We start from the raw sequence: 27,312 nt of genomic DNA, 5'->3' as shown, positions 1-27,312 counted from the left end.
CTAGGCTGTGGTCAAGGAAAATGGCGAACACACTGTCATGATGCTCTGTGTAATGTCTTCCTTCACATTCTTTCAGTCGACAATGCTAACTGTCGAAGAGAACAACGCTGCTCAGTCGACAACAACATGCATCCAGGTGATGTCTTCCCTCCTCATTTCAAACAAGGATCACCTACGTATTTTGATATCTCAGTATGCAATTCATTTCAACCACAATACATCATCAGAGCTGCACACCATGCAGGTGCAGCAGTAGAGGAGGGTCAGATTGAAGGAGACAGCCGTCATGATAATTTTGTGAAAGCTACTGGTAGCATATTCCACCCACTGGTCGTTGAGACTTTTGGATTGTAGACCAGCCATAGTTGCTGATCATCAAGAATGTTGCTAGAAGACTTGTCTTTCAAGGAAATATATCAATGAGCAAGGCTACCACTAACTTGCACGAACCGCTATTTGTTACATTATGGCTACATTATGTCAAGATAATTTTACATAGATTAACGTGGGACTGTAGAGAGACTGCTTTATTAGCCTTCTAGCTTGTTCTGTGAGTTTTTGATTTTAATATCTATACATGAACATTCCTCACCCCAACATCCCCAACAACTCAAGTATGCAAGTCCCAACTACGTAAAAGACTTTGAAAACGTCATGTGACTCACTGCAGAAATTCGAAGCTATAGAGCATAGTATCTTGAGACTGTATGGTGTCCAAAGACCGAGAGTTTCCACAGCAAATGGATAAAAGATACCACCAGCTGCTGTAACTCTGTCAGCGTGACGAAAGCCTTTGCAAGCTTCCGCAGCAACTCCTGTTGCTAGCAGCTTTAATAATGAATGAAGGCTGCAGGCTGATGGCTCCTGACCCAAAAGAAATCAGGATGAACTATATCACCAGGACGGTTGTTGTCATAGCCAGAACAACGTTGTTCTCTTTTCGCATGCTTGCTGTCTGTTAGAAGAGCGTGGTAAATCATTGACAAAGGATGTCATGGCATTTGATCCAGAGAGGACTGTGACTGCAGCTAATCAAATGATCGCCAAAAGAGTCAAGAACTTGACCACAGACACATTTCAATAGCTATATATATCCATATTATATATTATATTATATATTATAGCATATATAGGGTAATCTGGAGCAACTCTGAGTAATTTAATACATGCCTGTATCTTGCTACGTGTGAGTGTTGTAGTCGCTTGATCTTACTTTTTATGGAGCAGTAGCATCCTGCCAATCAGCACGTGGGCAGCCATCTCTGAAATCTTAATCGTTTTTGAGATAATTCAGGACTTTTGTCGGTACTGCTAATCTCGTGGGCGGGGCAACTTCGTGAACAAAGTTTAGTTCTGGTAACTACGACTTACAAATGGTTATAACTATCGCTTGCTTGGAAACATTTCTCTACTGCATCTATTGTGGTAGCTACAAATAAGGCATACTTATTAGATCTTTCGCTGTACCATAGCAAGTCAATTGCTACTTGAATGAACATCCTGGACGTCAAAGCAATAGCAACAAAAATGCCTCCGAAACTGTATATATATAGCAACTTCTTACGAAACTGACTCATAATCCTACATCAAGTAGTTTACTAAAGTCCGTCCACTCTGACTTCTACCCGGAAAGCTTGTGTGATTCTTGCGTGAACAGATGTTTCCGGCGTTTATCCAATGAGCGTTGGTAATTAGCATATGGAGTGGGTTCGTCTTTCAATTGAAGGCTGTCTATTGGTTAGAGTAGCTACATAATTCATTTGCATAACAAGGTTGGCGGAAGTTCATCTGCAATGCACACTCAAAAACGGCATGGCCATGAGCTCTAAAATGAAGTGTTTAACGTGTCTCTAGAACCTTGCTGTCAAAAGTTATTCAGGGCTTACTAAGGGAGAAGTCAGCGTGGACAGACTTTAATAGTAGCAGAGTTTCAAATCCTAAACTGGAGGTAAGATGCTTCATGCTAGAACAGGGTTAGATATTCATGTAGTTGTCCTGGTCATGGAGTTACCCCAGATAACCCTATATGTAGAGCTAGTGGTGTCTTTCATCCTTTGGTGTACGAATCCTTGGGCCTGTGGTCACCAAACAGTCATCATGTCATTAAGGCTAGGGTAATTCGGGGTAATTCCGTACAGTTTGATTTCAATGACTGACCACTGGCTCTCAACCAAGCTCTATTCTAATAAGTAAGCACTCGTTGAATAGCTGGTTGTCTCGCACTCTACAAGGAACAAAAGCAACGGCAAGTGTTATCATTTCTAGAATCTAGACGACTTCTAAACGGAGGTACCACATCTGCTGACTTGCCTAGTTTCCAACTTTCAAGAACAAAGTTCATTTTGCAAGTGTGTTTGTAGCCGTAGTATTTGGCCTTCAGTGCTACAATCTGTCAGCGATAAACCCACTTGGGAGATAAGACTAGTAAAGAGCCATCCATGCAATGTTGCAGGGGCGTATCCCTACCTGCTTCACTGGCACTCTGTTCAAATTAGCCTCAGTGACAAAGTTGTAACTTTGAGTTCTGATAACTGTAAAATAGGTGACAATAGAGTGGTTTAGCTTCCAAGTCGTACGTCTCAGTGACCACGTATTTCTACGCTGTGTTGACTAAATGCTAATTGTACATCTCAGAAAGACACGTAGAATCAATTGGTAAGTGTTAGTACGTGTTGAACAATGTTAGAAACCCCAAACCTTTGAGAAAGCAAGTATTGGTAAGTGTACGGAATTGCCCCACTCACCCAATCTGACCTTCCCAAAATTAGATCCTGTTTCTAATTGAGGTGAGCAAGGACATCACCATGAAATTTCCTGTATGTACTGCAGTGACCAATGCTGAAGACAGATACAACAACAAGTTAAAACAGCGTGTTGACTACAAGATACGAGTCACTGAAGGCAAATATGTAAGGAATTACCCCAGATTACCCTATTCCACAAAGGTTGTCTTTTAATTAATTAAAGGGTATATGACAGTCCGTAGAGCTGTTTGAAATCTTCATGAACTGTCAGTTAAATTATGGTCCTACAATGCCAAGATGTTGCTATGTAGATTAGCTTTAGACAGTAATGACCATGTATTTTTTGCTGTCTAGTTTTAGTTTTGAGTGTACCCACAGCAGTGAGTACACGTGTACTGTATGTATGTATAGATAGATATGTTGTAGAACAAATAGATATGTAGAACTCAAATGTTACCTGTCTATGACTGGCTAATGACGAGTTCCACAATCTCTGCACACAGTGAAATGCCGTTCCATTGTACGTTCCGCCAGCAAACTCTGTCTCCAACGTCCACGCACTTCTCGCACTCTTCTTGCCCTCCATCGTAAACTGGTCATCTTCTTTTGTCATCGTGATGTCTGACTCCAACCCATCATCGTGTCTAGCCAATGCCTCCGCTGTCAGAGCTGATGATGATTTGGCTGATGACACGTGACCTCCAAGCTCTCTACATTTCGCCTGATTTCGAAATTTATAAATTTTCGGATTGCTGCTACTGCTGTGCCCTGTTCTCCATCGATGGGCACTCTTACTTGCTTTCAAACGAGTCATTACTAGAGATGGCAACAACTTGCCGAACACGTGACCACTTTTCGACACACGTGACTGACTGCTGTATGACGTCACAAAATTGTCCGGAAGTCGAGGCTGCCACACAAATTCATTCACAACACATGATAAGAACTGTGTAAGAACTGAGTAGTGTATGGCGAGAATTTCACTGACCGATTTCCACAGAAGATTTGTATATATCGCGTATTAATCTTTCTAGTCATAGTAACGACAAAGCTATAAACATTCACATTCATGACTTGTAAAATATCATGATATTGTCTACTAAAGTCGATAAAATACATTATAGAATATAACATTTAATTATGTAAATTTTTTAAAGCAGTGTCTGCTCCAATTGCGTCACGTGATCTGTCTTTCTTCACTCTTTGCATGGCCACGTTTGTAGAGAATTCTGCAGCGCAGGCAGTGAGACCAACCGTAGGGGGAGGGGAAACTGAGATCCATGCTACGGCAAATGAACTGGTATCTGTGACTGACGAGTCTCTTCATCAGACAATTCGCCACAGACGCGATGAAAGCCCCTTCTATCAATCCCAACTAGACTACGAAGCACCTGACGACGCTATTCCATTGGAGAATTCGGACTCATTCTTGAGACTAGAGCAAGGCAGGTTTGAAGAGGAACAGGATCCTACTCAAAGCGTGGAGGCTAGTCTTCCTTCCAGTCGATCCACATGCGGTTTTGGTTTTACTCGACTTCAGAGAGAGAGAAGACTCTCAGTGCATAGTGCCAGCAGACTTGCGTCAGAGAGTGTTAGCTATCGCCGACTAAGCATTACAACTGGAAGCGACGTCAAGGTCAGTTAGTTGTTGAGACTAGAATAATTTGTGTAAGCGCACGTACATGTAAATTTAGCGCAGTGTGCTGTGATAGTGAATTGATTTTACTGGAGTTGGTGAAGTCACGCCTACTGCCCAACACGTCAATATTTGTTTGGCTGAATTCTTTGAAAATAGAAAAAAAGTGTATTTAAAGAAGGAATTGTTATATTGACTGAGTAAAACAACAATTTTAGGTCATCTGACATTAGGGGCATTGTTGTACGTACATATGTAAGTTTATGTGTGTGTATGTATGTATGTATGTATGATGATAGAGACTCCCTAGGACAGTAATTTACGGGCAACTGAAGGAAAGGTCTAGACCAGCTGGTGGTCCAATACTTTGCTTCAAGGACACACTGAAAGTAAACATTGAATCATGCGGCATCACTGTACTACACTGGGAAAATGTCACATTTGACAGGACTTTATTGATATTTTACTGCAAAAACTCAACCGAGTATTTTGAAGACAAACATGTGCAAGCATGACAACAAAAGAGGGAAAACGAAAAACTGTAGTGTCATCTATGAGTGGCAATGACATCTGTGATATATGTGGCCTGTCTTGCTCAGCACAAATTGGTTCATGGAGACACAGACAAAGTCATAATTGATCTTAGTTGTATCGACTATTTCCATCATGTGTGTGTGTGTGTGTGTGTGTGTGTGTGTGTGTGTGTGTGTGTGTGTGTGTGTGTGTGTGTGTGTGTGTGTGTGTGTGTGTGTGTATGTATCATGTATGTATGTATTGCGAGGCTCACGTGCCACCATAATCTTGGAGGCTCTGACCACATTGCGATGTATTCTGCTTTTGGCATTGATTTTTTTCTCCTTTTTTGGATAGTGCTTCTAACACTTCTCTCATCTCCTTTGGAGACTTTGGGGGAATCTTTGAAGCGATCTACCATGATATGTATGAACCACCTGTTGGGTTGGATGAGATATGCCCACCACCAGGTGGGTATACATGCGAAGATCTATGTAGGGATAAGGTATAGAACCTTGGACCAACATCTTGTCCTAACACCCCGTTGTTTTAACAATGAAAATCTTGCTGGCGCGAGAGATAATGTAAACCCAAAGAGGATCCAAAAAGAAGAAAAAAAGTTTTGTAATCATGGTCGTGCTGTTGCAAGACCAAATTTTTTATGTTCTCCACAATATCTTCCACCGTCTCGGGGCTTAGGGAGGTGCAGCCCCGAGACGGGAGGAAGATGCTAGAGACCACAAAATATTTGACTATCATTGTTTGCATGCAATCCCAATCGATAGAGAGGGGTGTTTTTCTAGATCTCCGCAATACAAAAAGGTATTTTTAAAAACCATATTTGAAAACTCCCAGACTCACTACTTTTAGGAGGATCTTGCAGGTGGAGCTTGGACAGCCATTGTTTCAGCAGTGGCATGTTTGTAAGAGGCAAGCGGTAAAATCGTATGCCACGTTTGATGTCCTTATCTTGATTGTTACAGCCATATGCGATACAGCACTATCCACACCGATATGCCTATGCACCACCATGCAAATCTTACACCGTAGTTCACGTGTAGTGGTAAGACACTTCTACTTCATCCTTTAAAATGGTGTGCTACACACAGCAAGACGCCCCCAAATTTACTGTTGCATTTCTTCGTTCTTACATTGCTTTTACAAAATTAATTTTGGGAAACGAGTTACCACAACAAGTACCTCTAGTACAAATAAGCGTGTATTTTCGTGGGACTTGCCCTTTAATGCCCACACTCCAACACCTATAACCAAGCAAAACCACTGCATGATCAACGAGGAAGAATATGAAACAGACATGTCAGCGACGAGTGACATGGACTATAGAAAGAGAAAGTGAGATAAATCAAGGCCAACGCCCTTGAGAAAGAGAAAAAGAAAGCGCCCAAAAAACAGCGGGAAGGATATTACTCCATCTCAGTCATTGTCCAAGTCACCCGCAGCAGACGCTGCAACAGTCTGATGCGGGCCAATTTAAGTATCCGTGTTGTGTTCAATTTCTTTATGATTTGTATTCCAATTTCTTAATCACAAAATTATTATGGCTCTTCAACTTGTTACTCTCAATGTGCAAGGACTGCATGATCCTCTGAAATGTCAGACTGGAGTCGTGAGTTTCCGAATTGCACTGTTTTATCATGTATATGGAAGTAAGTTGAGGATATATATATATATATATATATATATATATATATATATATATATATATATATTGAGTAACACTCATATATTTGTATGTAATACAGATAACACAAATAACACATATCCACCCTAAGGACGGAAGCACAAAGAGTCTAAGTCATAATAATTAAGTAGATAGTCACTAATCAGTCTTGAGTTATACTACCATAAACGAACAGATAACTGTTCATGAAATTGCCTGGAAGCTTGGCCCAGAGACAAGCCAGATGATAGAAAAGACTTCTGTACAAGATCTCAACACCTCCAGACTATGTGCAGCCCATACTCCGTATGATTCCACCACAAGAGGGTAGAACAAACAGCCAGAAGTTAAGATGTTAGCAAGATGGTGTTCATCTTTGTCCACTTCCCCAGCCTCAGCAGCAGCACCAGCTTTCATGGCAGCATTAATAAGGTGAGAGGGAGTGAACAGTTTCCTCACGGAAATGTCGAAGTAAGCAGCCTTGCCTAGGGAAAAGTCGGGATGGAAAATGTCACCTGGTCTTGTCATAGAATGAGAGGAACAATATATATATATATATATATATATATATATATATATATATATATATATATATATGCATCAACCTCCAGAACGCCGCACAGTAGCTTATCAACTATACCCTAGAGTAATCTGCCTAGACAAACATGACCTAGACCGACCGACCTACTGCTCAGCCCAACTATGCTTTTTTCAAAACATCTTCATGGAACACCAATTTGGGATATTTATCGGAGCATTGTGTGTACAAGGCTTAAGACTCCTGTCAGTCAGACAAACTAGGATCAACATTTCATACCTCATCAATTGAACAGTGGGTAGACCTTTGGAAGATACCAGAAACAGGAAGTTTTCTGTCGTTTCAGAAAGATATCATATGGGAAATGTTACATCGGGTTCTACCGACATATTACCAACTACTCCAATGGGGTGTTTCATCCACACTATCTTGTCCAGCCTGTATGTAAATCACAAGCAGACGATACGATCGATCATTGTTTTGAAAACTGCCCAATATGGAGAGACGTGTTGCAAAATGCAGCTAGGCTGCTACATTCATTAGATGCATTCACACCACCTCACATTAACCAGCGAAGCTATATGTTAGATCTCCTTCTAACGGACATGAAATTCTGTTTCTCCATCCTCATAGTTACATTTTGGCAGAAGCGACAGCTGCTCCCACCAACGGCAATCATAAACAGCTTTAAATGGACACTCGGAGATTTTATCAGACACTGTTGGTATAGACAGAAAGGAACAGAATCATTTTATAAACTTTGGATACCATTGATTGAGTCTGTTCTGGCAATAATTTGGTTTCATAGTGTTTTGTGAGTTGAGTGATTTGATGTAACTTTAATACATTTTTGTTGGAGTTGTATGGACTCTTATACCAGACACAAAATATGTATGGGTATATATCTAACTCTCAAAACGCCATCCATATGTTCCGGGTTACATGTGGAATCAATATTATCCACCAGGAGCCTGCCGACTAGATGTGTTTCTAACCTTGTGTGTGTTAGAAAACAAAGTTCACAAGATTTCTGTTCTTCCTACAGCATTCAGTGACCACTTGTGTGTACTTCTGCAACTTCTGGCTTCCTCAAATTTTAAAGGACGGGGTTATTGGAAACTCAATAAGAGTCTTTTGTCCGAGGCTCACTACCGATGGAAATCACCATCTTTTAACTACATTGGCAATATCAAAAACGACTGTTTTCAGCGCTCCTCAAATGGTGGGACACTGGAAAGGCTCATAAGACTATATGTTATGGAATTCAATGCCAAAACGAAATAAGATTAGTACCACACTTGAACAGTCACTACAAAAAGCACAGTGCGCAATTCAAAACGGACAAATCACAGCTGTCTCAAGACCAGACTTCTTTCGAAAATGTTTACAAGAATATGAGCAAGAGTATATTCAAGGCAAACAGGTTTGCTGCCAAGCACAATGGTTATAGAGTGAAGAAACTTTAGGTAAGTTCTTCATTGCAAAAGAGAACATCAAGGGAGCTTGTGGTTATATCACTGAACTAAACAATCGAAGCAAGAGAGCTACAGACAATAAAGTCAGTCTTAATCTTACTCAAACATTTTATACCGACCTCTATCGAGAGCAACTATCAACGACAAAACAAATGCACAAACAACACGCACACAGTCTTTTGTGTGAAAGTCGGATCCGCTAATGCTGAAAGAGTGTACAGAGTTTCTCAGGTACTACACGCAGGCAAGTCTCTTGGCATGGATGGTATTATGACAGAATTTTATAGAGTCTTCTGGTCACTGCTAGACCATTTCATGCAAATGGTTAGCACAGTCGAATGAAAGACCTCTCTTTCGTACAGCAAGACAACCAGAATCATTCATATCATAGATAAGAAAGGGAATCGAAACGATCTCAAAACTGGCATCCTATGAGCCTTCTAATACCCAATACAAATAATCACAGAGCTCCAACAAATCGTCTAAAGAAAGTAATCAGATTAATCATCCACTCAAACCAGAGTTGTAGTATTCCCCATGGAGCCATAAGAGAGATGAGTGCAAAGTCTTTCTCTGTGCCATAGCACTAGTCAAGACGACGTCAAGAGGCAGTAAGAGTGCTAACTGTTGACGATGCTCTCAGAGATAGCATTAAAGTATTTAGCCATTCAGATGACATGACTTTTCTCTAACAACAGAGACAAACTTTTAGGCTTTGCCTCAAAAGATAAACTAACAGTTTATAACTGTGCCAGTGGAACACATGTCATCCGAGAAAAGTCAGTTGGCTTATGGCTTGGAAAGTGAAAACGTCAAGAAAACCTACTGCAAATAGAATGGACTACCACAGCAATCAAGATTCTTGGCCTAACGTTCAGTCTTTCATATTATGAATCTATGGAAGAAAACTGGTGAATTAAAACTGATAGAAACTGAAAAGTGATTGGGTATGTGGAAAAATCGAGATCTGTCACCTGGGTTGAGCACACATCCTGTCAGCGTACGCCTTAAGCAAAATATGCCTTATCAAACGTTGCAGCAATTCAATACGTTATGTGGGACTTTCTTTGGATTGGAACACCACCACTAACAAAACGATTGGTGTGTATCGCACGGAATAGAAATGGAGGACTAGGCATGCCTCGGCTCTTTTCTAGAATAATGACAATACACCTTCAAACGATACGACGCTTGTTTGACAAATCGAATCTAGCAGCTTGGAAAGACCTTACTCGACAGCAGCTATCCCATCTCAGCGGACAATACAACATGGGCTATGCATTTTGCTGGACGCAAGACCATTGCAACTACACCAAGCCCTCGTCCTTTTCTTGCCAACTTTATATGTCCTGGAGAAAACTTGACAGAGGACACGACTGTGCCCCTCCCAAGTATTCTAAAGATGCTGCCGAAGAACCTTTGTGGGGAACCACCGTATAAAAGACCAGTCTAATCGCCCCATGCTTCAGCTGTCAATGGCTAGATGTCGCTTCTTCGACGTTAATTGAAGATATATGAACCAACAACCCCCAAACGCCGGAACGGTTGCAGCAAAAATTTATCCTCAAGGTTTACATGTCAGCTCACAATCTTGGACTAGCCTTCCTCATCAAGAGCCCTCTTTCAAATACAGAATGCCACACTGGCAGTGGCAGGCACGTCTTTGATTTTCACACAGCTGATAAACTGCTGAATACTCATTTATTTATTGTATCGATGTTTCCTATCTAAACACTGCCAACATCCGCCATGTCAAGAAGAATGGAAGGCCACATACGGTGCAATCACTCACGAACAATGGCTTTCACTCTGGAAAATTTCTCCACACATGACTCTTCTGCAATGGGACATAGTCTGGAAATTCCTTCACTGCGTTCTTCCGACCAACGCTATTCTCTACACTGAAAAACTTGCCACAACACATCATTGTCCAGCTTGTCATCAACCAGACGACGCTATTGACCACGCTTTCGATATTTGTCTTATATGGAAAATTCTTCCAAAATCTTATTCTTGGTGAGTTCTCTATCTTTAAGTTTCTCAATTCATAAGCTGCTTAGCGTTCCTTCTTGTTTATGTTTAGTGTACTGCTAAGTCACTGTGTGTGTGTGTGTGTGTGTGTGTGTGTGTGTGTGTGTGTGTGTGTGTGTGTGTGTGTGTGTGTGTGTGTGTGTGTGTGTGTGTGTATTTATATATATTGTATATTCTTATTGCAGATAACAACTACCCGTTCCCTGCCAAAGTTGGCAAATCCCAAAAGTCAAACTCAGTGTCAAATCGCAAACTAGTGCAAATCATACGTGCGTTAAACTGAAATAAGCGAACTGAAAGCTGTTGCAGTAAGTTACTGACTGCCCTACTAAAACTTATTCTGCTCTTTGCTGTGGTCTTGGACGCGATAACCTTCAAAGTGGCAAGACTGGAAGACGTCCACAGACCAAAAGACTTCACTATTATTGGGTAGAAGTAACCTCCTGCTGCATTGACTTCGCTGTCGTGTTGATGGTCTTTCTCTTCTTCACCAGCCATTGCAGCGGCTCCAGCAGAAATGGCAGATTTAGCGACGTACTGCATGGTGTTTCTTATCGAAACGTCGAAATAACCTGGTCGTCCATCAGCGAAATCTGGATGAAAGATATCTCCAGGGCGGCTATTGCTGTCTGGACCACAACGTTGCTCGAGCTGAGCGCCTTCGTTATCCACCAGTAATGCGTGATATATGATGTCCCTCAGTGCATCGTGGCATTTAGAACGTAAAGAACCGTGAGCACATGCAAGAAGATGGTCGCCAAAGCAATCAATTACACGCCCACAGGAACAACGTATTGATTGTGAAGGAGAAGTAATTGGAATTCCAAGCCATAGCTTCAGAGCAACTGTAAATTCATGCGGAGCCATGGATAGGCCTAACTTAACGTTTGGAATGGCCCGTAACCATGCTGCAGCATGAACTGACGACTCTGTGTTGAGACGTGCCTTGTCTCGAAGACTGCTTGTGTCTTTAAGGGTGGAGAGCAATGCGTCATCCAACTGCCTCTGTAATACACGTTGAGACTCACCAGACGAGTTATTAGGATGACCGTCCGTGCCGTAACTAGCCAGAACTTGTCTATAGTGGACAAGGGCGTTTTCTTCACCTGGGATGGATATCGGCGTACAAGGTGATTCGACAAACATTGGTGACGTTGGAACTAACACATGTGTAGGCAACTTCTTGTTCTGGACTAGAAGGCGTGTTGAAAGCTCCCGATAAGCTTGACAGCTATATATATATATATATATATATATATATATATATATATATATATATATATCAGAAAATGTATGTTCTAAGTTTGGAGCAATGTGCAGTAGTGCATGTTCACTTGTGCAAAACATTAGATCCAAATACATGTACAAGCAAACAGGGACTGTTGTGTGATTTTCAGACATTGTGCATACTACAAATGGTCAGAAGTAAATCTTTAACACTTTTGTATGAAAGCTATATCTATTAATGCATATGAGATTTCTAGGAAGACCGCACATTTGCTGTTTTTGAGAACTTTAGGTCACGAGTAATTAACGTGGATTGTTTGTTGAGCTTTTACTTGCTGATCTAGAAAATATGCTATCAATTATATATAGATTGAATTTCATTTTGCTCTTAGACAACCTTTGAGGGAAATACTGCTCTTTGTCATCTCTTGGTGAAAGCTTTGCAGATACGTGAAAAATACATGGCGAAGAGTCTCCAAAACTTTTGTCATATTACATCTAATTCACTACTCAAGCAAGTTGACTTTGATCGCATTACAAAATTTGAACCAGAATATCAAGGTAGCCAGCCATCTTTGTTCGTGTGTGTGTTTTAGTAGCAATATACATGTATCTTTTTGTAGGCCAGTCACCTTCAGCATCTGCTCCATACAAGCCATTTGGTGAGCCAACTCAAAGTGACAATGGGTTTGTGTTTGAGATGAATCAAGGGGTTGTTCACGTGTATGCAAATGAAGCAGACAGAAAAAATGGAAAACTGTGGTCAAATATGCCTAATATCAACTTAGATGAATTTGTTCGCGATAGCGAATCTGTCTTTCTTGCTTGCATCAATGGGCCTTTGTAAGGACTGCCAATTGTAGTTGATGTAATTGTGTGTACGAACAGACTATGAAAGAAGCAATTTACGTCTTTGTGTTTGTGTTATACTTTCAGTAAACAATGTAGTCTTATTTGACACAGGAAATCGTTCTGCTATTGCCGGCTCAACTATTTGGAGTTGTCGTTTCATCTTCACGGAATACTTAATGAGAAGCCTGAAGCTGTGGAACAAAAATCTGTTCCCCATCGAGACTTCTACAATGTCAGGAAGGTATACGTGTAACTTAAAAAGGATGGCTAATTACCGTTGTCTTTGATTAATTAAAGTGTGTGGTATACTTTTAGGTTGATACTCATGTTCATGCTGCATCTTGTATGAATCAAAAGCATCTTCTGCGCTTCATCAAAAAGAAAATGAAAGTTTCACCTGACGAAAAAGTAATTGTTAGAGATGGGCAGCAGCTGTCTCTTTCTGAGGTATGTATCAAAATCAATATGTAGGATAAACTCACAGTGTATTGTAAACTGTAAACCTTATTTTGTCTGCATCTCCATGGTTTTCAATTTTCAATTAAATATATGTTACACTAGTCCTGCATGTCTGATGATTGCCTACTAATGAATTGCTAAATACTGCTGTATTTTAGAGAACTTTCCATGTTATGATATTTGTTCACACTTTGTTGTGACTGTAAGTGAAGTTACTGTAATGCGGTATGTGGCTTCAAATCAAACTTATTTGGTTGAAAGACTCATGTTAGGCCTCATGATCTGATTCTGTAATACAGCTATACAAACAACTTGTGCAATATCACATGCATAAATGTACCAACACTGAGAAACTTTGAATTGCAGGACGATATGAGTTGTGTGTCAATCTGAAGACATAAAATTTGATAAGACTGTGTTGTAAGTTGTTTGCTTGATGCAACTGCTTGTAGTCATAGACTTAATATCAAGTAAACAGTAAGATTATCATAAATTTGCACTTATGTTAGAGACATATCAAATGTCATCATAAATTTGCACACATGTTAGAGACATATATCAAATGTCAGTTTAGAGGGACTACTGTATCTTGCAATTTGCATGACAGCTTGGGCAATTCTTGTCTAGACTGTCATTGTGTAGCTAAGTTGTAGTTGTAGTTGCAGTTGTTGTTATTGTTGTGTGTGTGTGTGTGTGTGTGTGTGTGTGTGTGTGTGCGCGCGCGCGCGCGTGTGTGTGTGCATGCGCATGGTGTGTGTGGGTGCAGGAGCCCTTCCACTCTCATATTAAATAGACTACTTGTTGACCATTTGTCTAATGCTGTTTATCCAGGTGTTTGAAAGCCTTGAAATGACTGCCTATGATTTGAATGTAGATATGCTGGATGTCCATGCTGTATGTCTCTAACTGATTGATTGAATATTGCATATTTGTGGTCACAATATTTTGTGCAGGATCGAAGTACCTTCCATCGGTTTGACAAATTCAACTTGAAATACAACCCTGTGGGTGAGAGTCGTCTTCGAGAGATTTTTCTTAAAACAGACAATCACGTAAAAGGGAAATACTTTGCTGAGCTTCTCAAGGTGTGGGCATTTTGACTCTGAAAACGCATCTAGTTGTAAGCTTATTTTTCAAATGATATTTGCACAGCAAGTTATGAGTGACTTGGAGGACAGTAAATACCAGAAGGCTGAACTTCGAATTTCAGTTTATGGTCGGTCACGTGATGAATGGGACAAGCTGGCTGATTGGGCTTATGACAATGAGATTTATTCAGATCATGTTCGTTGGCTTGTCCAAGTTCCCAGACTATAGTAAGGCAATTACATCTAAATATTGCAATGATCTGGCTGTCCTCTCCACGTGCAGTCTTTGTAGTTTCTCTGATACCTAGCTGGCACATTTATTGTTGCATGGCTGTGATGATCATTTACTAGATGTTTCTTATTCATAAATTTGTTCTACAGAACCCTGTGTTCTTATGCAATTGCTAATTCAGAATTTTACACTTTTTACCAAGTTAATTAACCCATGTTCAGTTTTGGTAGACCAGTGTCATTCATTGGAGGCCCACAAACTTGCAGCAGCTTAATCAGCTAACTAGCATTTAGTTCTAGTCAACTGCTCGTCTTCTGGGCATTTCTGATGTGGAACACATATTGGTTAATTAATTAGCTAAAATTCTTGCTTCTGTTTCAGTGACGTGTATCGAAAAAACTGTAGTGTCAAGAACTTTCAAGAAATGCTTGAAAATCTATTCTTGCCACTGTTTGAGGTGTCTGTGAACCCACAGTCTCACCCAAGACTCTACATGTTTCTACAGCAAGTAAACACGTGAATCACTTCCTCTGTCGCTTATGAAAGAAGCTGAATGATTTGTGCTAGGTAGTTGGGTTCGACAGCGTTGATGATGAAAGCAAACCTGAGCATCAGTCATTTCGACAGTCAAGTCCGCCACCTGACCGCTGGGAAAATGAAGAGAATCCCCCCTACGCTTACTATTTGTACTACATGTATGCCAATATGACAGTACTCAATTGGCTACGCAAGTAACAGGTTTGGTGACATCTGCAATGGTTTCCTAATGGCGTTACTGCTTGTGCAGGGAAAGAAACATGAACACATTTGTTCTCCGGCCACACTGTGGGGAGGCTGGCCTCTGGCACCACCTGGTCACATCTTTTATGTTGGCTGAGAACATTTCTCATGGTCTACTTCTCAGGAAGGTACAATTACAGTAATTAACTTGTTTACCAAAAGTTTTATGTGTAGTGTGAAACTGTGAATGGGTTGCATGCAGGTGCCCACTTTGCAGTATCTCTACTACTTAGCACAGATTGGAATAGCTATGAGCCCTCTTTCCAATAATCTCCTCTTCTTGGATATCCATCGAAATCCATTACCCCAGTTTTTTCAACGTGGACTGCTGGTATCTGTTTCCACGGACGATCCTCTTCAATTCCATTTCACAAAGGTGAGTGCCCCGGCCAGCTGTAGCTATCTAGACTATACAATCTGGAAAGATCCATGTTTGTGTAAACTGCAGGAACCCCTCATGGAGGAGTACAGCATTGCATCTCAAGTTTGGAAGCTATCTCCAAGCGATATGTGTGAACTGGCACGCAACTCGGTTCTGATGAGCGGGTTTGAGCGCCTGGTGAGATATCATTAATGTCAAAATTCCATGTGTATTTAGCTAGAGCCTCATCGTACACATTTACACAGGTGAAGCAGCATTGGATTGGAGAAGAGTACTGGAAACCAGGACCACATGGCAATGATGTAACGAGAACGAATGTTCCAGATATTCGATTAGCTTACAGGCACGAGACTCTTCACTCTGAACTTGCAGGCGTCTGTGACGCAGGGAAGAAACAACTCTAAAGTTACTAGCCGCGATCACGAACACTTTTGAGTTACGATGAATACTTTCAGCGAAAACATGGCAATTTTGAGTTTTATTTGATTTATGGCAGTTTGTATACCACTCTTTACTAGATCTAAACCAGTCGATCGTCATGAAGCAAAAATAGAACACGTATGAAATTTACCAGAACCCAACTGTTCGTATAACGCAAAAATAGCAATTAATTAATTAACGTCAAGTTGACAATAATAATGAAGATCTGCGTGTTCTAAATGTGTACTACATGTAAAACTAACAGAAGAAAACTGTCGAAATCGAACGTATTTAGTCAAATATTTGAACACAACAACACCTTACACCTACCTTGTTTCCAGTTCGACCTACAGGGCGTCTAAGGTTACATGAAAGGCCAGGAAGGAGATGTCGGTGGAGAGGGCAGACTGACGGGTAGAAAACGATGTTGGAAACAGGCGAGCCTAGACTCCCAGCTGTAGCTTGTAGATGAAGAATGGAGAGTTGGAGAAAGACATGGAATAGAAGAAGCAGATAGTCGTCCGTTGACGTTTTCTCTAGTAGATGAAGACGAGAGAGCAGGCAATAGCTGAACCTTCTGGTAGGGATACACTTGTAACGGTGTCTCGGAGTTCTGGAATCGAATGCCTCGCCATGTTGGTGACAAAGCTGTGGACATAACACAGTTACCCTGACACTCTCTCTGACCGGGCTCTGAAATAGTACAGGTTTGCTTTTGCTGTTCGACTCTTGACGTCTGAAGTTCCACGAGACCCTCTGCGGCAGCCATTCTGTCTCTGTCGCTTGACGTCTCAATGCTGGAACTGCAGGCAACAGAAGACAGACTGGCTTGGTGTACTGGCCTAACACTAGACCTTCTACCCTTTTTTATTCCACCACCGAGATGATTAGAGCAACTGCCGTCACGTTGGGCTTCTCTCAAGCAGTTTTGAGTGCGGCACAAATGGCGCCATTGGCTCCCGTTGAATTTCTTACAAAACAAAAGTGAACATTCTTCAAGAACTTCGGAATCAATGTGTCAAAACACTAGACTCACTCGTAAAACTCCGTGAGGAAGCACGTCAATCTCTCCCTTTCTCGGTCTTCTGCGCGGATTAGACTTTCGCGAACGTCGAGGCCATGGTGGAACCATTGTCCTTATCTTATCTCTCGTAAGCCATTCTCGACTTCTGTTGTCGTCAAACTCTACTTCAATCATTACTGGACGGTGGGTTTTTTTCTTGATAGTCGCCAAAACAAATGTTGCAGGTTGACACATTACGTCGGAGTCGTAGGAAGAAACAGAGGCCAAGACAGCGCATCCTACATTGAGTTGCTTGACTGGAGGATCTCTGTCAATTACGACGTCTAGAATTGTCATTGCATCGTCTCGAGGTCGCTGGAATTCTAGCATCTCGCCAGAAGGTCCTCTAACTTCTAGTTTGTCGTCGCACATACAACAAATGGCATAGCGAATGTATAGCCCGGATTTTCGCCGGCAGAGAACGTGGCTCCATGTGCACGACCTAGAGCTCGTCATTCTGCCGGCGGTATGGCAGCACTTCTAGGCAGAAGAAAAACATGAATCAAATGCAGAGTAACCGTGATTTCGGTCTACAAAATATGACGTCGAGACGACAATTCATGCATGTCAGCTACATACAGGCCGAAAGAACTCGTAAAATATCGTGCTGACAAGACCAACTTTTTTCGTTGTCACAGTGTGCTAGCGAGACGTCGGGCAGACCAGGTCTGACTCTGAACTACACTAGAACTACAGGTCTGCAAAACATGCAGAGTGGCCTGGGCTTGCCCTTTCATGCCTGGTCAAACATGCAAGCTGCCTAGAGCGTTCTCAGCTGTTGGCGCTAGAGCCAGTGCACAAGAGAGCTAAAGTTATCGATCTCACCTTGATCTGCCGTGATTATCTCGAAAAACGGTGTCGAAATGATCTGTGCTCTAGCACATCGACAACTAATGTATTACACCACTGCGAACGTGATTGGTCGCAAGTCTAATCAACATTAGAGGCGTGATTCGAGCATGCGCCATTGCTATGCGGGGCTACTGGGGATTCCCCTTATCATAACATTGTTGCCAAGTTTGATTGCCAAACAAATATCCACTATAGAACAACCAGAATTCTTTCCAGAACTACGTGTATCACGTGTGTGTGTGTGTGTGTGTGTGTGTGTGTGTGTGTGTGGTGTGTGTGTGTGTGTGTGTGTGTGTGTGTGTGTGTGTGTGTGTGTGTGTGTGTGTGTGTGTGTGTGTGTGTGTGTCGAATCTTGAGAATTCATTGGTCGGAACAAGTGACAAACATGGAAGTTCTGCAACAACAGGAATTAAACATATTGGCTCAACAGCGATTGAAAGAAGTGGGTCATACAAGAATAATGGATCAAGAGACGTCTACCAATTTATTGTAGTGTATTGTATTGTATTTCCATAGCAATTTTACGGTCAGCTGTTTCTACATGCACCAAGAAGCTGGTGGTAAAAATTGATGTCTAATTGCCAAGCGTAGTTAATTAATTAAAGACACTTTAGGATAATGAATCTACAGATCCTATAAATTGGGAAATATGTTAGCATGTGACCGTTCAAGATTAAAGAGAAATATGAGATTCATTGGTTTTTATTATTCTAGATTACATGAGAACGTTACTAGTTAATTATGCATTGTTGTGGCGAGCCTCATGCAGTGAGAACAGACACGAAACACAATGATTTGCATCGCGGAGAACTTGCATGTACCTAGGGCATAGCTCAACTAAGTTTCTTTGTAAAACGACGTGTTTTCACATTTAGTTGCATTTTTGGCCGCAGTCGTCAAGCAATCAGAATTTCGAGCCTGGTTGAACATTCTCCTATTAGTACCACATCAAGATAACTAGTGTACACATAACTAGTGTACACATTTAGGAAAGTGTGATATTATATATTCTACTACGTTGCGCGCTGTCTACGTACGACACTACCCCGGATCTAACTTGGAGTCCAGACTACTACATCCCTCTCTTCCACAAAAAATAATTTTAAAAAATCAGAAAGAAACATACTCAGCTTATACTACTTTGTTCTTACAACAACAGTTGACCTTATAAATTAATTATAAATCGAGTCTTTTCGCTGCTTCCCGCTCTCTTCCAGATCGTCCTACTCCTGACGCCTCTGTTGGTTGCCTCTGCAGCTGCCTCCTGTCGTTTTCCAAGGTCTCTGTAGCTGAAATGGATGTGCCAGCCTCTTCCTGAGCCTCTGCTTCCGGTTGAATCAGGATATTCCAGGTTGAGGGTCGTCCCATAGAAGCTAGATCACCCACATTCGGTTCTGCCTCTCCAAAATTGGATATTGCTGAAACCCTATCGACTTGAGTACGGTTTGGAACTGGTTCTTCCAGCCTGTCCTGCACAGGAGCTAATGGTTTCCCTTGATTGGTGATTGTAGTGTCCCCATTGTCTGTTGGACTGGGATAGCGTAACTTCAAATGATCCTGGTGGCGCCGCCAAATGTTTGTTGTTCACCCCTTTGCATGTGTCTATGATCTGAGCTGGAAGCCACTGTGGACCCGAGCCAAAATTTCGTACAACACCAGTTGTCCCACGGTAATACTCCGGTCCTTCGCTCGAAGATCGTGGTCTATCTTCTGTCTTGTCTGTTTTTGTAGGACATGATCTGTCAAGTTAGGCTTGACTAATCAAGAAGTCATTTTGGCCGTCGTCCCAGCAGCAACTCAGCTGATTTAGGCCAGTTGTGTGGTGTGTTACGCATAACCATCGACACCCTTTTGCAGTTTCTCTGAGAAAGTCTGTCCTTTCGCTTTCCTCAGTCCTTGTTTTATGGACTGCACCGCTCGCCCTGCAAACCCATTAGTTGCGGGATGGTATGGAGCAGATTGATGCACAATGCCTTTGATTTACACAACAGCTCAAAGTCCTCACTGATGAAACATGAAGTATTGTCTGATACCAGAATATCCGGTATTCCATGAATAGTGATGGATGATGGAAGGGCATCTACGGTTGGTTGCCTGATAAGTGGCTGACGTTACTGAATGTACTTCCACCCATTTTTAACAGGCGTCAACTATCACCAGTAGCATCCTGCCCATAAACGGTCCCCTGTAATCAACATGTAGTCTCGACATTCCCAAGGGTGTAGCGGAGCTACTGCAGGCATCCGCCTATATTCCTGACATTGAACACAAAATCTCACTGCTCGTTCTAAGTCCCCATCAATCTTTGGCCACCAAGTATATCCAATGCCAAAGCCTTAGCTTTGGAAATGCCCGGATGGCTTTCATGTAATACCTCCAACATCTTTGGTCTTGCCTTTGATGGAATTACCACCCTATGACCCCACATCACGCATCCGTCATTTACCGACAACTCATGCCTGCGATGCTAATAAAAACTTGAACTCGTCTTGGTTAGCATATTCTGTCTTCTCTGAAGCCTGTGGCCATCCTGACATTATCTATTCCCGTACCACTGCCAAACATGGGTAATTTCCTGTCTGGGCTTTCACTTGGTGAGCTGTCACTGGAGATGTGTCCAGTTGTTCTATGGCCAAGACAATCTCTCCTTCCGTATCGTCCTCGGTTTCCCCACATTTCAGTGATAACCTACCTACTTGTGGCATCTGCATTACTGTTTTTTCGAGCCTTCTCGGTATTGTAGAGTGTAATTATACCTTCCCCACTTCAAGGCCCAACGCTGCATCTGACTAGATGCCATCTCTGGGATTGCTCTTCCTTCCTGAAACAGCCCCAGCAGAGGTTTGTGCCAGTAAAGTAAAAGGTTGACCAAATATGTATTTGTGGTATTTTTCCACCCCAAATACCAATGCCAGGGCTTCTTTGTCTAATTGTGCATACTTTTTCTCAGTGTCGTTCAAAGATCAAGAGGGCAAAAGCTAATGGACACGCCACACCATTTGGCCACTTATGTGACAGAACAGCACTCACGCCATATGGTGAAGCGTCACAGGCCAAGACAATATCGAGGTTTGGGTCATAGCAAGCCAACACCTGATGCCATAACTGGGCTTTCTTGGCTTTTTGAAACGCTGTTTGTTGTTGTCCGACCCCAGTTCCATTTTACTCCCTGTTTCAGCAGCTGATGCAGTGGTGCCAACATGGTAGATAGCTGTGGAGCAAATCAATTGTAATAATTCAAGAGTCCCAAAAAGCTGCGTAATTCTTGGCTATTACTCGGAGCTGGGGCATCTGGAATCACTTGCACTTTTTCCCGGTCTGCATGAATTCCTTGACTGTCAATGTGGTGTCCTAAATATGATCCAGATGTTGCCATGAATGTACACTTGTCTCTTCTCAGACGAAGTCCAGCCTTGCTCAAACGCCGTAGCACTGCATCCAACTGTTCCAAAGTAGTGTTCGGTCTCGGTCTCCGTTGCAATTAGGCTGTCATCCAGATAGTTGTCTGTGTCCTTTGTGCCCTGTAGTACTGACTCTAACACTCGCTGGAATATGCTAGGTGCTGAGGAGATGCCAAAAGGTAGTCGTGCGTATTGAAAAAGCCCCCCCAGAATGTGTTAATGGTCATGTATTGTTGTGATTCTAACAGCGGCAGTTGGTTGTATATATGCTTGACTGAGATCCAACTTCGTGAAAACTTGCCTTTAGCTAGCCTAGCTAACAGATCTCCCACCCGAGGAGTTGGGTGCTTGTCCACACGAGTTGCATGATTGATCATTTGTTTGAAATCTCCACATATTCTAATTGACTTTTCAGGTTCAATGACGGGTACTTCCCAGCCGGCATGATCAACTGGTTCAAGAATATCTTCGCTTTCCAAGAGTTTCAGCTGATCTCCTAACTGCTGCCTGAGATCATACCGTACACTCCTCGCTTTAAAACCGTGGAGGCTCTGCGGGATCGATCAAAATTCTAGCTTTGGGACCTTTGTACACTCCTAGTTGTTCTGAGAATAAAGACTGCTAACGAGCCAATACTTCATCCAGTTTTGATAAATTTCCAATTGACATGATTTGATGCCAGTTCAACTTCAGATGCTGAAGCCGGTTCCTTCCCAATAGGCCTGATCCCTGTCCTTTTACCACTAACAATGGCAATTGCTCCAAAACCTGAGTTTCTCCAAACACTTCTATTCAGTCATTAGTACAGGTTTCGACTCTTTGTTGTTTTCAATTCCGGTGCCTTTCCTATATTGCACGTTTTCTTGTACGTTTCCTCTGAGATCAGTGACACAGAGGATCCTGTGTCTATTTCCATCTTCAGCTGTTTCCATTTGCTTCAACTGTTACCCAAAGGTGAATCCACCCGATCCTGATGGTCATTTTCCTTGACGTAATATGTATCTTTCTGCTCTTCCTTGTCTCCAAATTCATCCTCGTCCACTGTCTTTCCTTTATAAGTAGAAACGTTTTTTTCTAGTAAAGCTTGATTTAGCCCTATGTTTTACTCGGCATGCTCTAGCAATGTGTCCCTGTGCCTTGCAATGATAACATTCTGTACTTTTGAATCTACACCCACTTGGTAAGTGATTCCGCCACAACTGTAAGTCCCTGCTTGTTCACCACTATCACGCTTAAAGAAACATTTCACCAATTGACGCACGCGCAGTAGACGTTAACGTACGCTAAGAACGCTTGCTGTGTTGCGCGGCGCATTGTTTCGGTCTCGTTTTTCGAGGCCAACTCTAGCGCATACATTGGCGCTTCAAGCAACTCTGACACCGAAAGAGAACAAGTTACAGTTCATAAGCGACTCAGTCGTTCGTACGTTGTAGACTCCACATGATCGTCTTGAACGACTTTCAATCGCTTGGTCTTTCGCACTTTCTTCCGTGTTTCTTACTACGAATGGAGGCCATACTACAGTACAAAAGGGCTTGCGTGATGCGAAAAACACACGGAAACGTGCGTCACTGCACATAATCACGTGATATAACGTGCCTTCATCCTACAGCCGAACCATCGCCGTATGTGTGCTTTACGCCGTCGATTGAAGGTGAGTCAGCGATGCTAAAGTACGTTTTACTTTAGCCTAAGCAAATATCAATGTCTAGACAAAGCGGGAAAACGAAACCTACACTTAGTGGACGTTATTTGGAAAACTGCCTAGTACGTTTTTGTTTTCTAACCTTAGCATAATGCTCCGCTATCAAGTTTGCTCTGAGATAGCGCCAAACTTCCCAACTTGATGTGTGACCAGAAACGTTTAGCGCCGAGGGCGGAGTCAGAGATGCGTGGACCGGTAAAGTGTTCCTTTAATGCCCTGTCGTGCCTTGATCACCAAATGTGCAGCTTCCTCTCGTCCTTTCTGACTCTCATTCTGCATGGCCTCAACGTTCTTTTGGCTGTCTCCATTGCTCTTGATATCTTCCAAGCTGACCGAAATGATAGCTTACTCTCCGCGAACAAAAGCCGTTTTGTTTGCTCATCCTGTAGTATCTGGTAGTATTAGACAGTAGTTGATTAGACAGGGAGTACGGGATATTAGAGTATATCCGGGGGTTACATGAGAGATAGTACGTGTTGTGTAGCGCTGTGAGGAATACTCTACAACTTGGCGAAGAGGATAAAGACTTCAAGAAAAAGATAATCTCGGGTCAGAATAAGTGAAAGTCCTTCTCACAACAGGCGTAGCAGTACTAGCACAGTCGGCGCGTTCTTTTCGATCACGTGTCACAGTCAGGTATATAGGATAGAGAACCGGTTGGGATTAGCGGTCATCACTATGAGCATGGAATTAAACCCCGTTGCGGCATTCCATTATCAAGGAGAGACATTGACGGACTTAGGACTCAATGGGATAAATGGAAACGAAGCTTCGAGTACTATATCGTTGGGAAGGGCATCACTGACTCTCGGCGTAAACGTGTGCTCCTTCATTGCGCTGGATCTCAAGTGCAAGACATTTTTGCTACTCTGCCAAATACTGGGAATGACCGAGATTACGAGGCAGCCCTACAAGCATTGGACAGACATTTCAAACCACTCATAAACAAATTTCATGAACGTTACAAATTCCGCCAGCTTCATCTACTGAGTCTATTGACCAATACCTAGCACGTGTTCGTGAACAAGCTCACAAGTGTCAATTTGCAGATTTTGATCTAAATCTGTTGGATCAGATCATTGAAAAATTCAATAATGTCAAAGTGCGCACCAAACTGCTGGAGGAAGGAAATGAGTTGACCCTAGCCAAATCTCAATAGCTCGAACAGTGGAAACTGTTGCCATTTAGGAACAAGATATAACTCAATCATCCACAACTCCATCACAACCACCAAAGTTGCGAGATGAAGCTGAGGTGTATCGTGTCCAACCACAGAGAAGAACACAGTTGAAAGGTATCTAATGCCACGAAGAACAGGACTGTCGTGTTACAGATGCGGTAAGGAAGGACATATTGCTAGTGACTCTGAATGTCCAGCAAGGTACGGAACATGTCAATGGTGTGGTCAAAGAGGCCACTATGCTTCCAAATGAAGAACACAATTACGATCAAAAGGGAAAGAGGGTTCAAGAAAATATAAACAAGTCAATTTTGTAGAGGAAGAGAGTAAGGACAGTGACCGTAGCCCAGAGTTTGTATTTGCAGTGGATCAAGATCTGGATTCGAGGAATCAAAAGCGAAGTCCTTGTAGACAGCGGAGCCAGTTCCAATATCATATCCCATGACCACTGGGAACAACTGAAAAAGAGTAAAACGTCTAGTACAAACCACACAAGGTGGAGAAGAAGTTATTGCCATATGGGTCAGCAGAACCATTGGCCACTGTGGGGCTTTAATAAGGGAGAAGTATGGACTGAAACCAAAAGTGTGGAAGCAGAATTTGTGGTTGTGCAAAGTAAAGGACCGACCCTGGGAAGACAAACTTCAAGTCAACTGAAACTCTTACTGCTAGACCATGTTCAAGAAAAGCCAGTACGAGAAATTGGAAGTCAAATATCCCAAGTGTTTCAAGGCAATAGGAAAACTCCGTGATTTTCAACAGCAGTTGCACATTGACAAGTCCGTACGACCAGTAGCTCAACCATTGCGACGAATTCCTTTTAGTCTACGAGACAAGGTAGAAGCTGAGATACAACAGTTGCTAGATGCTGATATCGTTGAACAAGCAGACGGCCCTACACCCTGAATTAGTGCAGCGGTAGTGATACCCAAGCCAAACGGTGATGTTAGACTTTGCGTAGACATGAGACGAGCCAATGAGGCTGTTATACGGCAGAGGTACCCAATACCCACGATTGAAGAAGTGCTCCAAGAATTGAGTTGAAGTCGACACTTCACAAAGCTAGATCACTCACAGATTTCGTCACTCACAAAGGACTCTTTCGGTACAAACGATTAATGTTTGGTATAACATCTGCACCGGAAGCCTAACAGCATATTATACAACAAGTCTTGCACGGATGTGATGACACAGTAAACATCTCAGATGATGTGATTGCTTACGGCAAAACTAGACAGGAACACGATAAATGGCTGGAGCGAGTTTTACGACGATTTGAAGACAAAGGATTGACACTAAATCCAGCCAAGTGTGAATTTGCATTGAAGAAGATAGACTTCATGGGGCACATAATTTCACAGGAAGGTATATCACACACCCCCCCCCCGCTCAGGACAAGATCACAGCTATCACAACTGTCAGAGCAACAGGAAATGTGTCAGAGGTGCGATCATTCTTAGGTATTGTCAACGTGTGTCAAATTTTTGCCCCACTTAGCTACTACAGCGGAACCGCTGCGGCGGAATTTGAAATCCAACACAGCTTTCCTACGGGGACAAGAGCAAGTGACGGCTTTCCGGTGAGTGAAAGCAATTATAGCCGAGGCAGACACATTGGCAATTTTTGATAAAGATCTGGAGACCATGTGGTAGCAGATGCGAGCCCAGTCGGGTTAGGGGCGGTGCTGTTACAGGAGCACGAGGGAACGATACGGACCGTTAGCTTTGCCAGCAGAAACCTTTCTGATGTTGACCGAAGGTGTTCCAGACAGAAGAAAGCCCTGGCACTCGTTTGGGCATGGGAACGATTTTCCCTGTATATTTTGCTGGGTAAACATTTTCGTCTGATAACAGACCACAAACCGCTTGAAGTAATTTACCGCAAACACAGCAAACCATCTCCACGGATCGAACGATGGGTCCTACGATTGCAATCCTATGATTCTGATATCGTGTATCAGTCAGGCAAGACCAACATAGCAGGCCCCTTATCGCGACCACCAACGCAAAGTTCCAGCGGTGAGGCTGACGAATATGTCAAGTTTGTGGCAATAGCGGCAACGCCGAGCTCACTTACAACCAGAGAAATTGAAAAGGAATCAAGTCGTGACGAGGAGCTCACAAGAGTACGGAACGCCATCCGTAGTGGCCAATCTAGAGCTATGGCAGAAGAGTACAGACACCTCTTTGGCGAACTTGCCACAATAGGATACATCATTCTGAGAGAGTGTCACATCGTGATACCACGTCGCTTACGTCACAGAGTGCTCGCCCTTGCTTATGAGGGACACCAAGACATTGCCAAGTGCAAGGCGCGCCTACAGTCCAAAGTGTGGTGGCCAGAAGTAGACGGGGACATTGAGAGAGCTTGTCGCACATGTAGAGAATGTCAAATCACACAACTGGACAATCAAGCACCACCCATGACCAGAACTACCCTACAGAGTGCACCATGGGTTAGTATAGCTGCAGACATGCAGGGTCCATTGCCCACTGGAGAGCATCTATTAATTGTTGTTGACTACTACAGCAGATTCTATGAAGTGGAAATCATGTGTAGCACAAGAGCACAAGATGTTATTTGATGCTTGGAGAGAATGTTCACTAGGTATGGAGCGCCATATCATATCTTAATTAACGGACAACGGACCGCAATTCAGACAAATCCATCAACGACTTTCTTCGTTCCTATGATATTGAACACACGACGAGTCCGCCATTGTGGTCGCGCCAATGGCGAAGTGGAAAGACAAAACATGTCCTTGCTACGCGCCATTCGTATCGCACACTCTTAAGGGAGAAATTGGAAAACAGAAATAACGACATTTCTGCAAGCATATGCACAACTCCACGTTCCATCACAGGAATACCTCCAGGTGAAGCCTTCTTGCAACGTGAAGTCAGGTGTAAACTCATTATTCTCCTGCCTGAGCAACCGTTTGATGATGAGATGAGAGATTGAGATAGCCAGAAAAAGGAAAATAGCAAGAAACTGCAAAAGTGCGCAAAGATGACATTATGGTTGGAGATAAAGTTCTGCTCCAGCAACCGCGT

At 42.5% G+C, this 27,312-nt stretch overlaps 4 protein-coding genes across 4 annotated transcripts in view; 2 read left to right on the top strand and 2 right to left on the bottom strand.

Moving 5' to 3' along the window:
• The window catches only part of LOC134180313 (RRP12-like protein), a 34,531-nt gene extending 30,951 nt beyond the window's left edge, over positions 1-3,580 (bottom strand). The window contains exon 1 of the mRNA XM_062647448.1: positions 3,202-3,580. Coding sequence (XP_062503432.1) covers positions 3,202-3,558 — 357 coding nt within the window. The 5' untranslated portion in view covers positions 3,559-3,580. The remainder of the gene's footprint in view (positions 1-3,201) is intronic.
• An 86-nt stretch (positions 3,581-3,666) lies between these two features.
• LOC134178166 (AMP deaminase 2-like) lies at positions 3,667-16,207 on the top strand. Its single transcript, XM_062644979.1, has 14 exons — positions 3,667-4,380; positions 12,238-12,406; positions 12,469-12,688; positions 12,809-12,938; positions 13,013-13,144; positions 13,988-14,050; positions 14,110-14,241; positions 14,309-14,472; positions 14,858-14,984; positions 15,044-15,207; positions 15,264-15,384; positions 15,459-15,632; positions 15,705-15,815; positions 15,884-16,207. The coding sequence occupies exons 1-14, from the start codon at positions 3,952-3,954 to the stop codon at positions 16,040-16,042; spliced, it is 2,295 nt and encodes a 764-aa protein (XP_062500963.1). The 5' UTR covers positions 3,667-3,951; the 3' UTR covers positions 16,043-16,207.
• A 3-nt stretch (positions 16,208-16,210) lies between these two features.
• LOC134178174 (uncharacterized) lies at positions 16,211-17,761 on the bottom strand. Its single transcript, XM_062644990.1, has 3 exons — positions 17,701-17,761; positions 17,095-17,601; positions 16,211-17,028 (listed from the first exon to the last, which is right to left on the bottom strand). The coding sequence occupies exons 2-3, from the start codon at positions 17,575-17,577 to the stop codon at positions 16,423-16,425; spliced, it is 1,089 nt and encodes a 362-aa protein (XP_062500974.1). The 5' UTR covers positions 17,578-17,601; positions 17,701-17,761; the 3' UTR covers positions 16,211-16,422.
• Positions 17,762-25,377: 7,616 nt separating this feature from the next.
• LOC134189614 (uncharacterized protein K02A2.6-like) lies at positions 25,378-26,843 on the top strand. Its single transcript, XM_062657983.1, has 3 exons — positions 25,378-25,384; positions 25,454-25,624; positions 26,113-26,843. Exons 1-3 carry the CDS (start codon positions 25,378-25,380, stop codon positions 26,841-26,843), a joined length of 909 nt encoding a protein of 302 aa, XP_062513967.1.
• Positions 26,844-27,312: the final 469 nt, after the last annotated feature.

Source organism: Corticium candelabrum, chromosome 1 (genome assembly GCF_963422355.1).
Source record: "Corticium candelabrum chromosome 1, ooCorCand1.1, whole genome shotgun sequence".
In the NCBI taxonomy this organism is placed as follows: domain Eukaryota; kingdom Metazoa; phylum Porifera; class Homoscleromorpha; order Homosclerophorida; family Plakinidae; genus Corticium; species Corticium candelabrum.
Note: the sequence above shows the minus strand (reverse complement) of the source record. Positions and strands in the feature narration are given on the sequence as shown.

Bases quoted from the DNA above. Each gene is read 5' to 3' on its own strand.
- LOC134178166 (XM_062644979.1), top strand. From the start codon at position 3,952: ATGGCCACGTTTGTAGAGAATTCTGCAGCGCAGGCAGTGAGACCAACC. The intron at 12,689-12,808 runs GTAAGGACTGCC...TATTTGACACAG, and splicing joins GCTTGCATCAATGGGCCTTT to GAAATCGTTCTGCTATTGCC. The intron at 14,473-14,857 runs GTAAGGCAATTA...CTTCTGTTTCAG, and splicing joins GTCCAAGTTCCCAGACTATA to TGACGTGTATCGAAAAAACT.
- LOC134178174 (XM_062644990.1), bottom strand. From the start codon at position 17,577: ATGACGAGCTCTAGGTCGTGCACATGGAGCCACGTTCTCTGCCGGCGA. The intron at 17,029-17,094 runs GTGAGTCTAGTG...TTGTTTTGTAAG, and splicing joins TTCCTCACGGAGTTTTACGA to AAATTCAACGGGAGCCAATG.
- LOC134189614 (XM_062657983.1), top strand. The intron at 25,625-26,112 runs GTATATCACACA...GTCTGATAACAG, and splicing joins GCACATAATTTCACAGGAAG to ACCACAAACCGCTTGAAGTA.